This window comes from Aspergillus flavus, chromosome 1, assembly GCF_009017415.1.
Source record: "Aspergillus flavus chromosome 1, complete sequence".
Taxonomy (NCBI): Eukaryota; Fungi; Ascomycota; class Eurotiomycetes; order Eurotiales; family Aspergillaceae; genus Aspergillus; species Aspergillus flavus.
The window spans coordinates 3408669-3425271 of NC_092406.1; the positions used below are offsets into that span (position 1 = coordinate 3408669).

At 48.9% G+C, this 16603-nt stretch overlaps 5 protein-coding genes across 5 annotated transcripts; 4 read left to right on the plus strand and 1 right to left on the minus strand.

Annotated features, from left to right (window-relative positions):
* The first annotated feature begins 456 nt into the window (after window positions 1-456).
* Window positions 457-2101, plus strand: F9C07_1087183 (uncharacterized protein). The gene is made up of 2 exons (XM_041288299.2): window positions 457-1201; window positions 1275-2101. Exons 1-2 carry the CDS (start codon window positions 820-822, stop codon window positions 1826-1828), a joined length of 936 nt encoding a protein of 311 aa, XP_041140716.1. The 5' UTR covers window positions 457-819; the 3' UTR covers window positions 1829-2101.
* A 667-nt stretch (window positions 2102-2768) lies between these two features.
* Window positions 2769-4251, minus strand: F9C07_1261 (putative acyl-CoA dehydrogenase; the record flags this gene model as incomplete). The annotated part of the gene is made up of 3 exons (XM_071507863.1): window positions 2769-3135; window positions 3203-4051; window positions 4154-4251. The coding sequence occupies 3 exons, from the start codon at window positions 4249-4251 to the stop codon at window positions 2769-2771; spliced, it is 1314 nt and encodes a 437-aa protein (XP_071365809.1).
* Window positions 4252-4302: 51 nt separating this feature from the next.
* On the plus strand, window positions 4303-5028 carry F9C07_1262 (uncharacterized protein; the record flags this gene model as incomplete). Its single annotated transcript, XM_071507865.1, has 2 exons — window positions 4303-4433; window positions 4782-5028. 2 exons carry the CDS (start codon window positions 4303-4305, stop codon window positions 5026-5028), a joined length of 378 nt encoding a protein of 125 aa, XP_071365810.1.
* A 1040-nt stretch (window positions 5029-6068) lies between these two features.
* F9C07_1263 (senescence-associated protein-domain-containing protein) lies at window positions 6069-7629 on the plus strand (the record flags this gene model as incomplete). Its single annotated transcript, XM_041288298.1, has 2 exons — window positions 6069-6687; window positions 6740-7629. 2 exons carry the CDS (start codon window positions 6069-6071, stop codon window positions 7627-7629), a joined length of 1509 nt encoding a protein of 502 aa, XP_041140714.1.
* A 4990-nt stretch (window positions 7630-12619) lies between these two features.
* F9C07_1264 (putative serine/threonine protein kinase) lies at window positions 12620-16040 on the plus strand (the record flags this gene model as incomplete). Its single annotated transcript, XM_071507870.1, has 2 exons — window positions 12620-14002; window positions 14085-16040. The coding sequence occupies 2 exons, from the start codon at window positions 12620-12622 to the stop codon at window positions 16038-16040; spliced, it is 3339 nt and encodes a 1112-aa protein (XP_071365811.1).
* Between the last annotated feature and the right edge of the window lie 563 nt (window positions 16041-16603).

The window sequence follows — 16603 nt, forward strand, 5'->3', positions numbered from 1 at the left end:
TGGCCTGGGGTTCCTAGGGTCCACCTGTTGATAGATTCTGTCTGTACGGCTATCGGCTCGATAAAATTTCAAGAAGACCGAAGTTCTCTCTAGAAGCAGTGCCAGCGAGCCCAATTCGATACATGGGTAGCGCGGCGCAGTATCACTATGCATGACTGGTTCCGGCCTATCAGAAAGACTCCAGCGTCAAGCAACCCCCAACTATTAGCTAGGGTAGTAGGTAAGGGTGCCGGGGTATTGCTAATTGCAAATTAGAACAGAACTTGTAGGTCGGGAGGGCCGGAAAATGCACATAGCATCGCGCCAGACCCATAGTAATAACTTGTTGGAGGAAATCCGCTACGCCCGTCGTAATCGACGCCCCCTCTCACAGGGTTTTCTGTCCTCTGCGCACGCCCATTGGCGTTTTTCACGGCAGAGGGACCGTTGTTGAACAGGGGGGTTTTATTGTTGGGAGCTCATCTGCTTGGGAATCGACCCTTACTCTTAGCGACAATCTGGAGACCCAAGCTATTAGGTATTTTAGGCCCAGAATGTGCCTAGTTCCAAAAGTACCCGGCCAGATGAGGCTTTGCGGGCTCACCTTCCCGCAAGAACGAGCCTTTTTCGTGGCCGTCACAAAACGAAGGGTACATACAACCTCTTCTCTATCCACCCGCTTTCTATCAAGTGGTTCCTCCCTCGTTCGCTTGGGCATGCACACCATATTTTAGTGCGATCCACGCACATGGCACAACCATAGTCGCATCCTGAGGTCCTGGATGATACGATCCCTGTAGCCCGCCCCAGAAACTGGGATGTATCACATTCATCTCTCCGATGTTTATGCTTGTCATCCCCAAGGACGCACTGCCCCCCTCCCTCGGACACTCACTCGGTTACTATAGCAAGCACATGATGGCTTCCATTCCAGACCCCCAGCCTAAGAAACGAGAGTCCCGTGCTGGGACGCGAAAGGTGACGTCTCTCTCAGCTGAACAACTCGAAAGAAAGCGCGCCAACGATCGGGAGGCCCAAAGGACTATTCGTCAGCGGACAAAGGAGCACATCGAACGTCTGGAGCACCAAGTAGCGGAGTTAAAATCGAAAGGGGAACAATATGATCATGTCGTCCGAAGAAACACTGCTTTAGAAAACGAGATCAGGGCTTTAAAACAACAGCTATCTCTGGCAAGAAGCGGACAAGCCTATTCAGGCCCAGGTGTGTGTCATCGTCCTTGCTGCTTGTCGTGTGGTGCGGTTGCAATGCGACCATGACTGACTGTTTGGAGCAGCCGAGGGCTCATACAATACTCCTTCCGGACCAGTGCTTCCTTCTCAATTCACAGAGCCCTTGAGTGTAAACCCAGTTTCCAGGACCCCATCGGCTCTTTCAACCTCTAGCCAGGTCTCCGTTGCGCCTGACTGGCAACAGTACGGTTCCACAGGGTCACCATCTATCTGTGAATCGTCGGACGCAGATTACTCGAACAGGGTAGAACCTTTTATGTTCGAAGGACAGTTACAAACGTCGAACCCGATGACTGTTGCAGCACCCCAAGCTAGCTTCAATCCCCCTAGCGGCCATCCTCCTGAGCCCGGTCTCCACTCATATTCACACTTATACGCAGGAAGTGGTCCCAACCAAGTGCGCCGAGGGGAGCATTCACACAACCCTCAACACGTCGTGCAATGTGCGACGAGTCAACGCTCAATGTCCGTGCCAACTATCCCGTCAGAAAGGGAACTTCGTGGGTACCCCGTCATTCACGCCGCCCAACAATATCAACAAGTACCGGAACATCCCCAAAGAAACGATTACAGCTATGATTGGGCTCGTCGACAGTGATACTGTTGGCAAGTGGTCGTTCAAGGAGGTATATCTTAATTGTGTAATTGTGGCCTAAATACCTATGAACAAGTTGGGCACTGATACCCAATACGCGATGATATTATCGTATGGTTCACGCACGACCCAAGCAATCGACCTTCCATACCGTGTCCACGGGGTATCAAATGCGTGCCCCGGTTTTAACCGCCCCTTGCCATGGTAACTAATACTTCCATCGGTTCAAATGCAAGGTCTTTGAATGGCACCTTGCTCACTATCGCTGTGTCATCCAGACTCAGCAACACAAGCTATAGCGGGCTACCTTTTCTTATCATAATTGTGATAGCCTGGAGTATAATACCTAGAAACCGATCAGTCGCCCGCCTGACGGAAATGATTAATGATGATAATTGCCAAACCATATACGTTACGAAATCTTGAAATGAATATGTTCTGTGTTCCAGTGAAGGTTTCTCGGGAATTCGCGATACCGCGAATACGTACTAGGTTTCCTCAGAGATTTGTTCGAACACAGCATGAGCTCTGCAACAAGGAAATGAATTATGCAGTATATTCCTTCGGCATATGTTCCGGTGCTGACGCCTTCCACCCCACCTAAGGCCAACTGTAATGTAAGGGACAAACTAGTATGCCCAGCCTTATCGAAGGGGGATTCGACTTATCAGATAAAACCTATCACACCAATCTACGGCAAAAGTCTGTTCATAAATAAAATGCTTAACAGGGGTTTTTTTTTTTTTTTTTTTTTTTCCTTTTTAAAAGAAAACAGAGAAAAAGTAAACCAAATGCTAGTTTATCATACAAATTTTTCATAACTCTAATATAAGCCGGAGTGTATCATGGATCTTGCGGTCATCAAGTGACTACATCCCTCAAAGATGTACGCCAGGTATCTAGCAACACCAACAGAATAACAAGGGTTCGCATTTAGTTAGGTTTAGTTAGTATACTGCTTCTGCAGAAGTTTCGCGATGGTCTGCAGCTGAATATTGCTGGTTCCTTCGTAGATAGCGCCGATCTTGCTATCACGGAACATCTTCTCTGCGATACCCTCGCGCACGAAGCCCATTCCGCCCATCCATTCTACTGCAGAGCCAGATACGCGACCTGCAACCTGTGAGGCATAGAGCTTGGCCATCGCGGCGTCCTGGACGAAATCTTGACCTGCTTCCTTCTTCCGTGCGGCGTTATAGACCAGAGCACGTGCTGCAGCAATTTCGGTGTAGGCCTGAGCCAACTGATGCTGCATGCCTTGGAAGGTTCCAATGAGCTGACCAAACTGACGGCGATCATTCCAGACATAGCTGTCATCGAGAGTTAGTAAAGATTCCTCGGCATGATGTAGATAAAGTACGTCAGGGCTGTCCTTACCGAGCAGCGTTTTCCCAAGCACCCAGTGCCAAACCAGTCATCTGGGCAGCAATACCAATGCGACCCTCGTTAAGAACGCTGATGGCATACTTGTAGCCCTGTCCTTCTTCACCCAGGAGGTTGCTCTTGGGAATCACCACGTCGTCGAAGTTGAGAACGCAGGTGCTGCTGGCGCGGATTCCCAGCTTCTTCTCCTTCTTGGCAATAGAGAACCCGGGCGTGTCCTTCTCGACAATAAAGGCAGTGATACCCTTGTACCCTTGGCTGGGGTCAAGGTTAGCGAAGACGATGAATACACCAGACTCCATGGCGTTGGTAATCCACATCTTCGAACCATTCAACTTATATCCATCGGAAAGCTTCTCGGCCTTGGTTTGCAGAGCGAATGCATCCGATCCAGACGCAGGCTCAGACAGACAGAATGAGCCCACAGTGCCGGTAGCCAACTTGGGCAACCACGTCCGTCTCGCCTGGGCATCACCGTATTTCATAATAGCCGTGTTCACGAGTGTGTTATGGACGTCGACCATGACACTGACACTAGGGTCAATTCTCGCCAATTCCTCAATCGCCACGATGGCAGATGTGAAGTTCATGCCGGCTCCACCGTATTCCTCGGGAACCTCAATACTCATCAACCCTTGCTCGAACAGCTGCTCGACAATGGCGGGGTCCATGGCTTCCGCCTCATCCATATCTCGGACCTTAGGTCCAATCTGCTCCTGAGCGAACTTTGACACTGTGTCGGCCATCATTGACTCTGTTTCGGAAAGAAGGGTGATCGGGGTCGGTGTCAGAGTGGACAAGTCGACATCCCGCCGGCGGGATGTGGTAGAGAACGCATGGGTACTGTTCATTCAACGGTAGTTAGTGATAAGTACATGCATATGCATTTTGAGAGTCTATGTCATTGGACAAAGCAGTAGTGAGCGAGCCACTAGAGAAACACACCTCCGAGCTAAATGAGAAGGCAATGGCCGTCTTGCGGCCATGCGGAACGAGGGAGTAGTCCGGCACAGAGGCCGCAACGCGCGGGTGATGGACGCCATCGCAGGGAACCGAAATAGGTAAGTTAAAACTAGCTAAAGGCACGGAATCAAATGCTTGAGTACACAGAAAAGAGGGGGAAGAGAAAAGAGAACAGAGGTGAGCTGGGGAAGAAGAGGGTGTTGGAGCGAAATCACGAGGGCGCTGCTGATGAACCTCGGTTAACCGCGGCTGCCCCCAGCATGTAAGCTTGCTTCCCCATGGGTTGTCCGCGGCCTTGCCTTCAACGGCCCGCGGGACCAGGATTTCCTCTTCAGTATCAAATTCGCTTTACTACGGAATGAAGATAACTTTCAGATGATCTACGTACTTTAGTGGCATGGTCTACTCCATTGTTCAATACTGACCACTTTCTCCGGATCAAATGCTTTCGACTGAGCGAAGTAGTACCCCCTCTGATTCGCCACAAGTCGTTTCCCAGTCTTGTCATCTATAAAATCGCAATTGTAGTGCGTATGTCCAAATGCCCAGAGACACACTTGAGTATTCTTCCAACATGGTTCTTACGCGATATCTGTTGCAAATCCGGAAGAGATAGGGCTGTTGGCATGTACGGGGTCAACAGCCGCTGCCGCAAGGGTTGGACTATGATGGCTGAATATCACTATCTTGCGACGGGGTTCCGACCTCACAATATGAGAAACCTGATCGTTAAGCCATGTTCGGTCAGCCTCATGGACGGTGCAATGGGCTTCAACAGTCCAATCCTCGCTGTGATAAAAATCATTAAGGCCAAAGCTAACATGAGTTTCTTGGCTCTTGGGGACCCTCGAATATAGTATGCAGCCCAGAACGGTAATATGAGGGGAGATATCGTAGCGTGCCTGATCCATGAACACGAACTTCCCCAGCTACTGACCCTCGTGCGTTCGTTTCTGGTTAATGGTGGTAGAAAACCTTTGCATTTTTTTTTTCCTCGCAGTCGCCCAATTAGAATGGTAAGGCTCGTGGTTCCCTAAGAGGAAAAAGACGATCTGGAACTTTTGGAGCTGAGCTTCAAGAAAGATAAATAACCCATTGTCTTTGATATTGCCGATATCTCCCAGAATCGCCAGGTAGGGCGCTTGGGGAGCGATGTCAAACAAATCTTACGCCTCAGGGGCTTCGAGGTGGAGGTCAGACAGAATCTGAAAAGACGCCATTTGATGCCAAGATATCTATGTCTTAAGAGCTGAGGTTTAAGCGCCAATAATACTAAAAACACTGGAGCTTGTGACTGAAATAGCACTGCCTAGTAGTTACGCGGTACTGTTGGGAAAGATCACGTCTTTGGTTTGCGGAAGGATTCCCGACCAGCAAGAGGCACATCCAGCGAACAACAAAGACAGAATATTCAGGAATGTCCCAACAGACGAAATAATCACATGCAAATTGCTGGGTGAAGTTTGTTTCCATTTGGTTCAAGCCACTCATGACAAAAGACGTTCGAATCTGTGGCGGTGCATTCTTCATGACCCTGTGGCGCAGCAATGTTGGGACCCAAAAGGGGTAAAGGGGTGACCCAATGCTTATCTAATCAAGAGTACAGTGTCACTTTCACAACGTCATTGGCTATGACGACGCGCCCCCTCCAGAAAGACCAAGACTTCTCTTGACAGAGATATATTACTGCCTCTGTCCTTGGGAGATTGAATTCCTTTTGATTATCTCTTTTACTGCTACATTAATATCAGTGATTTCTTATTTAAAAACAGGTACACCAGAGCATCCCGTCTCCTTTACACTCAGCGACTGTTATCACTTTCCCCGCAATATCAACAGTCCCCCGCTTTTGGTAATAAACAGGGGTACAACTTTTATCTCAGGCTCTATCGATATCATGTCGGGTACCACTCATGACCCTCGCCTTCTCTACAGCGTCAACAACATAACTGCTTTCCATATCCAGAATGGCGAAGAAACCGAGCTCACTCCATCGGGGCCTCAAACCCTTTCCCTTCTAATGGTTCCGACAAGTGCTTCTACACCTCAAAGCTCTCACGATGCACCAGCAGAAGAAGATTTCTATCTTCATCTTAATCTCCCTCCAGAGCTAGATCTGGCACTTCCCGCCTCTACACAGATCTATCACCAGCCGCCAAACAGCTATTTGATCCCCCGCTGGGATTTGGGTCCAGATGCAGGCGCGTTCATTCGCATACAATTTCCGGCTATTGGGAGCGGCCCTGATAAGGTATCTCAGGAAGATGTGGATACTTTTGAGACCATTCTAGCACAATGTACCGCATTTCTGGAGCGTGCAGCCCCACCGAAAGAACATGCTCCGTACAACCCAGCAGACTTTGCGCCAGGTGCAGGTTATGTCTCGTCTACGAGCCCTGATCAGAAGGACCCTCATGGACGGATAGTGCTCGTTGATGAAGAAGATGGCAGTGTTGTTGGTGAAATGGAAGGGTATGATGTGGTTGAGAAACCTGGCGTGAAGCCCGGCTCTAAGAGTAAGTCAGCAATGTTTTCTGTAGGCGTTACCCATGGTTAACTTTTCAATAGGGCCTGTGGAGGTAGAACTTCCTACAGAAGGTGAAGGTAACAAAGTCAGCGTCAGCAACGTGTCTGAGGAATACTTGCAGATGGCCCGGCACCCTGCGTATAAGGACTCAACATTGGTCCAAACTTCTGCTACTGCCTCTCGTCTGATCGTGACTGGTTCTTCATATGTTGCCAATCTGATGACCAGTGGGGCGGAAACCTTTACTAAGAAGACCAAACCTAACCCGAAGCCAATGACGTTCTCTGAGGCTACTCACTCAAGGGTTCGTAAGGTTGGAAATCTCACGCATGGTGCCGCTGGCATCTCAGCCAAGACTGTCGGCCAGGTCGGTAAGGTTGCACAGAACTTCGGTGCTTCATTAACCCGTCGCAACCCGGACGCAAAGCGCAAGGGCGACAAGGCAGTGAACGGCGACTACAAGCCGGGCATACTAAACAAATCAATGATCGCATTCTCGACACTGGCGGATGGTATTGAGCAGAGTGCCCGCACCGTACTAACCCATGGCTCTGCTGCTGCCAGTACGATGATCGGACATCGGTATGGAGCTGAGGCTGGCGCTGTGGCGAGCGATTTGACTGGGGGCGTGAAAAATGTGGGACTAGTCTACATCGATGCCACAGGGGTCAGCCGTAAGGCAGTCCTCAAATCCGTAGCTAAGGGTATGGTTGTCGGGCGCATGCGCAACGGACAACAAGTTCTGGTCGGTAGTGGTGATGGCGGTGATGTTCCCCCGGCTGCAGGAGGCCGGAGCAATATCACCTCAGGGTCAGGTGGACGTGGTTCCGTTGCAAGACGTCCATCTCCGACCCCTACACCACCGCCCGCCTATGGTGCGCCGAACACAACGTCGCTCGGAGGAATAAGCATGTCAGGGGGAAAGCATTAAATAATGCATGATATACAGGGATTTGGGGATATTTCTTGACTTTGTATTGTTTTCCTTTCTTCCTTTTGTTTTTGAAGAATTGGAGCTAAATACTGTGGTCATGGGCTCATGACCTTGTTATCATGTGGAGCTTGATGTCAGTTACAGCGAGCCTAATGTTTAAAGTTGAACTTTCTGTACATACATATTATGGAAGATACCTTATGTCCAAGATACATACTAGATATTCGAAAAGGACTATACGTTCTAAGCATTGAACACAATAAGTCTCATGAATCTATCTTCTTCGTTCTGCCTTGTCATGTAGAGAGTAGGTTCCCTTTGATCAAGGCCCGCTCTCCCGCCTATCAATAGTCAAGTACGGAGTACGTAGAAATACTTATCTCCGAATCGCCGCCTCTCTACTCACTGGGTGGATACCTCCCATACCAAGCTACGTAAGAGAAACCTTCTCCGCAGTAGGGCTGCTGCTAAGTGGTCCAAATGTTCAGCCAATATCTGAGTTGGAACATATTCCATTGGCAATGAGTGCACAATTAGTAGAATTGATAAACTTGCCACCTTTAGGATAGACGGCTCGTATAGTTATTTTTGTATTTATTTAGCTTTTACAGTAAGCACGTTAAGAACAATTCTATACTGAAAGTATTGTACTAGCTGTTTTATGCTATGGTGGGAACTCTAAAGTCCCGGGGGCATGGGCACTCAAAGAACTGCAATGTTTAGAAAACCACCCCTGATATTGGCTTTCAAGAGATAATTATATAAGGACTCGTTCTCTGACATAGATACTCCACCTATAAACAGATGCTTTGTTATTCTACCAGGTAGGTGCCGTGTTGTTCATCTGGATGTTTCAAACTCACTATAATCAAAAGTGTCAAAACATGAAAGCCACCGTCATATCTATCCTCATCCTTTCTTTCTCCTCCAACGTTGCAAGGTAATCCGCCGCCCGCCCAGCGGCCAAGACTACGTCCTCTAGCTCAGAAGGAGGTCTCGCCTTTACCAGGTGTTAGTCAACCAAACCACGAGATGATCGCAGATCGCATAACTGACTATAGACAAGAACTGTCTCATAGTGACGGTACCAGCGAAGGCAGATGAAAGGCCGAGGAAAATATGCAAAATTGTAGAAGGATCGAAGTACCAGGCAGGGTTTCACATACTCAGCAAAGTCAGCGAATATTCTTGTGATGCTGAAACTCCGGTAAGACAGCCGCTAGTATGTTATATTGTCTGTGGACTAATTGTGGTAGTGCACCCAATCGAGAAGCGATTGCTTTGTTAGACTAACTTATGTCCCGGAAGAGGGTGTAAGTCAGATAGTGGGAGTAACATGTCATTGACGACAACGGAGAATAAGAGATCGAAAGACAGAAGGAGAACGCCAGTTGGTAGAAAACTGGATGCATTAGGACTAAGTATGACGTACATATTTAAAGCGATTGAATATGCTTAACTATGTATATGCATAAGGCGTAATGCCTGTGTCACTCCATGTGGGTTCAAAGGGGATCTGTACTTGTATATAAAGATGATCACAAAACAATCCAGTGGTAAATTTTGGGGATAGATCTAGCTTGTGCGATAGAGAGTGAAACTCCCAAACTAGTAGCACATGACTGTAGTAGCAGTCTATGAGCTGCGTTTTCTTATAATGGGTCTCGCCACTTCTAAGAGGGTCTGGTGTGAGCGCCCAGGAACCGCAGATCCATAGGCATTTGTTCATTGCCCGTAGGGCGATCCTGGAGGCGAAAGTTAAAAGGTCGGCTAATCTGAGATTGCCCTGGATTGTCCGGAGTAAATTAAGGCGGATTGAAAATGGAAAAGTACAACACAATGTTTCCACGGAGAAGTGTTGATGACGAATTCTTCCGAGTGTATATGCCTCGCCATTTATCTCCTTTATTGGAATGAATTGCTCTTAATGCTGGGATGTCCTTGCTGGAGGAGGCCAGCCCTGAATATCTTATAATCTACTGCCACTGTGTACATATACACCTATGCATTACTGCACTACTAGTGTCAATTTTCACTCATCGAGCTAAAGATCATGTTGAATTATGACAGGGAACCTTAAATCCGGGACAATTAAGATCTGCTCTGGAATGCGGGACGTAAAGAATGAAGATAAGATAGATCGAAAATATGATCGATAAACCAAGGGATATAGAATTTAAGCTCACGAAAACATAAAAATTCCGATTAGTTAACCATCTATCCAAGCACAATTGGTGGGCAGAATGAACTCTGGGTCAGTGACACCCCTACCATGGTTGAGAACGGAGTGGAGGTTGGGGGTAAGGGGGCTGGTCGGTTGTCATAGATACTGGTCGGTTGGGTTTACCGTTTGCTGTAAGTCATTCATTAGGGTAAGATAAAATAGCAGGAGACTAAAAGCCAGCTGAGAAATATGCAAATCAACATCAAATTAATCATAATAAATCCCTGGGTTAGAAGTAGCAGGGGTACGGAGGGCGCCGAACAGGTATCCCCGTCTCAAGGACCAATCAAGAACGGCGGAATCATCGCACTGGCGCTTCAAGATGACGATCGGCTCGCCCCAGAGGCTCTAGTGAACTTGCCGTCCCGGGAGATGAAACAGTGGTTCGCTTTACCCCTGATGACTTGGCAACCCTCATTTCCCTTGGTCGGTCTAATTTGAAGACACAAGGTCTGAATCTAAATCATGGTTCTCTTTAAAAGAAACAAGAAAACAACATCGTTGTCAGAGGAGGTGATATGTGTCTCCATTCCGTATGTGAAGTACGAGACCTACATACTATTATTCCTGTAATCGCACGTACCTTGTGGATGCAGCAGGGTGGATACAGTACCTACTATTAGTTCCCCATCTTGGACCTGTTGATAGGTAACGGTTATTCGGATGCCTTCATGCCTCAGGACGTAGCAAGTGTTGATTGACGACACCCCGGATATTAATCGCTATTAATATCTTAAAATTAGCGCCTATATTATTCCCAGCCCATCAAGGTAAGGGACAAGAACACGTTCAGGCCCTTGAGAATAATGGGTGATCAGGTCATGTTTGCTTTCGGGAATCTTGACTCTCGAGAACCAGAGACACAGCAAGTGGATTATCCTACATTATCCACTCAACTATTCCAGGAACGGCATTCTAAAAGATACTGGTCCATATCCAAGGCCCGGAGATTGAGAATTATCTCTTCCGGTTTATCACAATTACTGGAATGACTTAAATAATTATATGGACTTTCAAACCATGTCATAATCATGATCAATATAAGTCATTAGTGAATTGTTGGATCCATTGACCCGCTGGGGGTGACTGACCGGCTTTTTCTTTTTTTTTTTTTTTGCCCCGGCCAGCAAAGCAACGTAGTCTACTTTGGTTCTAGTTTCTAGTTGTAAGTAAAGTAAGTCAGGTACCAGTACTACTACTGCTACCTTTAGTAGGTACCTTAAGCTAGTACTGGTAACTGATCCGGGAGGGCCAGAAAAAAAGAGGAAAAAAGGAAAAAAGGAAAAAAAGAAAAAAGGAAAAGAGGGTATCCAGAGCTCCAACACATACTCTTCTTACTCTTTCTCTTTCACGGGCTTACTCTTTCTTTCCCTTCCCTCCCAACCATCATCCTTTCCGTCTTTCTTCGTTTCCCTTTTCCTCTCAATTTCTTTTTTTTCTTGTTGTCCCCTTCTTTTCTTTTCCGAATATTATTTTTTTCTCTGGGTTTGTCACTCCTCCCTTGGGTGTCAATTATTTCACCCTTTCGAGGTCCATCCTCTCCCGCGACCCGTTCTTTTTTTGGGGTTTGGTTCACTTCCCGCCGAGCTCTTCATCTCCCCTCGCGCCGCCCCCCTGTCCGCTCTCCGGATCACAGAGGGTCGACCTCCACTAGCGACCACCCCTCTTACCTCTTCTTCAATTCTTTTCCTCCAAGTCGATCATGCTTCTCGTCGCAGCCTACACTCTGCCTTGTCAATTCGTCCAGCAGTGTTGAGCCGGTGAAGCGCCGTGGAAAGAAGACTTTCGCGCCAATCTCGACTTAGTAGGAACGAGACGTGGGCTCGTGGTGGTTGAAATCGCGTCTCCCGAGGCTGCTTCTCCGCCCGCGTTTGTCGGTCTCGTCTCCGGAGTTTCTCACATTCTTTCGAGCCGCAATCCACCCTTAAATTGTATTACCCAACTGGGTAGTAGATAGTCGTGGAGAGAGGTGAATTACGAGAGGCAAATCTGCAGCGCAGATATACCCTACTCGTCTGGCTTTGTGGGTAAGAAAAACGAGAATTTCTATAAAATTTGAGAAAGGAATACGTTGGAAGACCATCAAGCGATCGGTCCTCTTTACGCGCGTGCTTCCATTGCCTCTGTTGACTGGTGGACTCATTGACCTGGCGTCCTCGATATACCAAGAACTACTCGGATTGCCCTTGCCTGTGATTTCATTTGAAATTGTTACGCTGGCGGTTGTCAGTCATCACCCTTGAACACCCCTTATCGGTTGCTCCGACCATCGTTGAACTAACTCAAAACAATAGCTTAGGTGCCCAACCGAACTGACCAGCAGCTAGCACTCAGATCTAGCAGACGATTTTTTACTTAGAAAAAAAAGAAAAAAACAAGAAAACGAAAGAAAGAAAACAAAAAATCACACAACCCTCTGGAGGGCTTAGAAATATCAAGTTCCAACCGCCGATCGCAATTGGTCAATCAAAGTGAAGTGATCACTCAAAACTCTGTGTACGCGCTCGGAGAAGTTGTCTCGGACTGTAACGCAGCACCCCCCCCCTCAGGCACTGCGGCGCCTTGATTAAACGAGGTATGTCGCCTGCTATGCAAACGGTTCCTCATTTCACAACAGCCCACCCCACCACTATTGCTACTTCACATTCCCGTCCGAGCTTTGTATCAGCCTTACACTTCAGTTATGCGTCACGTCATTATTCGAATTCCCATCCAGGGTCGATGCAGCAGCCGTGACCGTTAAATCACACATTCGGAGGTATCATGAACAGTGCGCTAAGTTATCAGCAGCTATATTCTGTCCTGGCCCCGACAGGTTTCTCGGCTATGAACGACCTCCAATCGCAGTCTTTACCACACACCGCTCATGCATCCCCAGCCCTGACCTCGGCGGCACCTGCGCCCGCCCAGAACAACCACCGATCCACCGTATACCCGGACCTTCTCGGTGCACCGCCTGTTCCACCACCGAGGACATCTTCAACCCAGCGGAGTCACGGCTCAAGCGAGAGGGCCCCAGGATCGCGCCACGGGAAGAGCAAAGGTGACGAGCGGAGCACAGACCACCGCGAAAGGAGAAGAGAGGACTCACGGTCCCGGAGACCAGCCCCGAGAACGTCCGAAGACCAGTCTGGAGGAACGGGAGAGGTGAATAGTCGAAGCCCGGCAGCTTCGTCTTCTGCGCCCATGCGCTCGGGAAACCCCGCGGAGGCGTTCCCGGGCCAAGGGACCTTGGTCAAAGAGTCGAGCACATTGATCAATCAAGTCTTAGTGAGCGACCCATCGGTGGACATCGAGCGAGAACAGGTCCGACAAGCCGGTACATCAGTATCTCCGTCGACTGATGGTACTCCAACCCCTGGGCTGGGCTTGGTGGGTAGTGACGGCGTGGATGATGGAGGTCGCGGCGGGCTGCGGAGTCGGCATGATTACAACGAGAATTCGATTAAGCGGAAGGAGACAACATTCGGTCAGTACATTTTGGGTCAAACGCTTGGAGAGGGTGAGTTCGGGAAAGTGAAGCTGGGGTGGAAGAGGGATGGCAGTATTCAAGTGGCTATCAAGCTGATCCGGAGGGAGTCTCTTGGATCGAACCCCAGCCGGCTACCTAAGATATATCGGGAAATCTCGATCTTGCGCGATCTTTCCCATCCCAACATCGTCCGGTTACATGAAATGGTGGAGACCGATAAGCACATTGGTATCATCATGGAATATGCGTCCGGGGGCGAACTTTTCGATCATATCTTGAATAACCGGTATCTCAAAGACAATTCTGCTCGACGTCTCTTTGCGCAGTTGGTATCTGGTGTCGGCTACCTCCACAAGAAGGGCATTGTCCATCGAGATCTAAAGCTTGAAAACTTACTGCTGGATCGAAACCGTAACATCATCATCACAGACTTCGGTTTCGCAAATACCTTCGATCCGCTGGATGAGCTAGGAGAGGAGATCGAATATAATCTGACGAACAAGGAGTTTGTAAAGAGGATGCGACTTGACAAGCCCAATGCGAAGGGCTTAAGGCGTGGTGATTTGATGCAAACTAGCTGTGGGAGTCCCTGTTACGCTGCACCAGAGCTTGTTGTTAGCGATTCGCTGTATACCGGACGCAAAGTGGACGTTTGGAGCTGCGGTGTCATCTTGGTAAGAACCTGGGCCGATAGCGTTTTTCCTTTGTTTAAATCCTCCCTACACGCTGAAGAAGCTAATATGTCTGCCGGCTTAGTATGCAATGCTTGCTGGCTATCTGCCATTCGATGATGACCCCGCCAATCCGGACGGTGATAATATCAACCTCCTCTATAAGTATATTGTCACGACGCCTCTCACGTTCCCCGAGTACGTGACTCCACATGCCCGTGATCTCTTGAGACGAATATTGGTTCCAGATCCGCGGAAACGAGCAGATTTGTTCGAGGTTGCACGGCATAGCTGGCTTAACGAGTACTCGCACATTGTGTCACACATAACTAGCAGTACAACCAAGGTTGCTGATATTGCTACTACGACTGTTTCTCATGGTACGACGCTCTCGGGACATGTACGCTGTTTACCTGCTAATTCGTTGCCTCGATCAGAACAACCCAAAGAGGCCCCATCCCTCGGGCGCAGCGCGTCGGTTAGAGAGCCTCCCAAAACCTACCAAAGCACAGTCCCCTCTCTGGGTGGTCTTGTTCACCATGCTGGCAATATCTCACAGGAACAACCTGCCGAAAGCTCTAAGACTCCCCGGGACACGAAACGGAGAACCGTCCAGGTCGAATATGTTGCTCCTTCGTCTCAGACTACGAGAGGGGAGGGCATGGGATCAGCCACGGCGGGCCCATCGAGTGCTGCTGAAACTGCTGAACATGTGCCCACTGGAGCAAGGTCAAATAGCCGAGATGCTGAGACTGTCTCACCTACCAGTGGCGTACCGCAAGACGCGCCTATGGCGCCAAGCGCACAGGCTGGAGACTCAAAGGCACAGCGCCCGCAATCTGGGCATTTGCCTCGCTCAACTTCGGACTCGACAGCACTTACGGGAGCGGGGACAATGCCCCAACCACATTCCATGCGGCCTACCACTGGTGCATCCATGTCTTCATTCAATACCGGTCGTTTGCCATCGCGAGGATCCTACGGACAGCCCGTAGCTCCCACTGTAGCGGCAACCAATGCGCATGGTCGGCTGGCACAACCGAAGAGCAAGCAATATGTCATCTCGAACCCCATCCCTCAGGATCCTTCCCAACCGGCTGCGGCGTCGATTGGTCGTCCGAGCACCCAGGCTCTTCCTGCAAAGTTCAATACAACCCCCCGACAAGAACCCCCGAAAGGCCACAAGAGATCAAATACTGTCTCAGGGATTGGCGAGAAATTGTTCGGGCGGTCTGGGTCCATTTTTGGAGGACGTGGTGGGCAGGCAAATGCTCGTCAAAAAAGCGGCAAACGTTATCCTCCTACAAGTATGAAAGATCCGTATGGTGGTGATATGCCCCGGATGTCTATGGATTCACGGCGGTCCATGCAATATGGATCAAACCGGAAGACGAGCGAAACAGGTGGTGAGAGTCGGCCTCGTAGATTCTCCCTCTTGCCGGCATCATTCTCTCTCAAGGGTCTTTCTTCGAGCAGATCTCAGACCCCCGATGAAGAGTCACAAGTCGATCGCTCCACGGATAATCGGGCTCAGCAAAAACCATCAACCGGGGAACTACGACCCCGCGCACGTGCGACCAGCCACGGAACACAAGATGCAATAGGAGTCATGCCAGAAGGGGCACCGGCAGATGAGGTCTTCGTCCAAGATGAGCCCATCAACTACCAGGCCCGTATTGATGAGCAGTTTGCGGTGTTGCATGGAACCCAATCTGCGACGTATCAACCAACGTCCTACTCGGCTGAGCAGGTGTACCAGAACGACAACGATCACTATTACCGGAACCAATACGCCAACCACTCGACACCAAATTACTACGAAGAATACAATGGCCCATATGACAGCGCGCCTCGGCAATCTACGTCAGTTTCCCGACCTACAAGAGGGGCCAGTGTCCTACAGAAAAATCATCGGAAATTTGCCGATGCCTATGAGTACGAGCGCGATTCATCACACCATTCCGGCAGCTCTGGTGCGGCCAGAAAAGTGATGGATTTCTTCCGTCGACGAGCGAAGTCGAGGGCTGCCGATGACAGGTAGATTAAGAGCATCTTTGTTTATTTCTTTATTTCTCTTCGACCAACCCCATAGGTTAACATGTCGACATCTTGGTGTTCCCATGCAACACCAATCAAGACAAACAGGCTATTCTTGTTGTTGGCTTCACCCCTGTATTACGGGACTCGAATTTTGTGAAGGGGTCCAACAACTTTTGACACATCCCACCACACGTTGCCCAGACGCCGTGTCGTCCACACAGGACTTTAGAGCTTCCACACGCATCTCGATTGAACATCTCACTTGGAAGGAGGATTCGAGTCGACCAGGCTCTTAGATTCCCAACAATACAGAGAGGCTATTTGGATACCCCATGATACCCAGCAGCTTTCGTCCCCTTCTGTTGCAGCTATCGGTTTGTCCTCTCTTGTACCAGCAACCTTTGTTCCCGCATACATATCCATGTCTAGCCTTTTATTTTATTTATTTTATTTTTCCTTTGTCAGAATAAATTTTTTAGTTCCTTTGTTCAAATTTTGTTTCTTTCCCTGTTATTATAGCCCTGACTGTAAATTGATCCCGTCCATTTTTCTTTTTATTTTGAG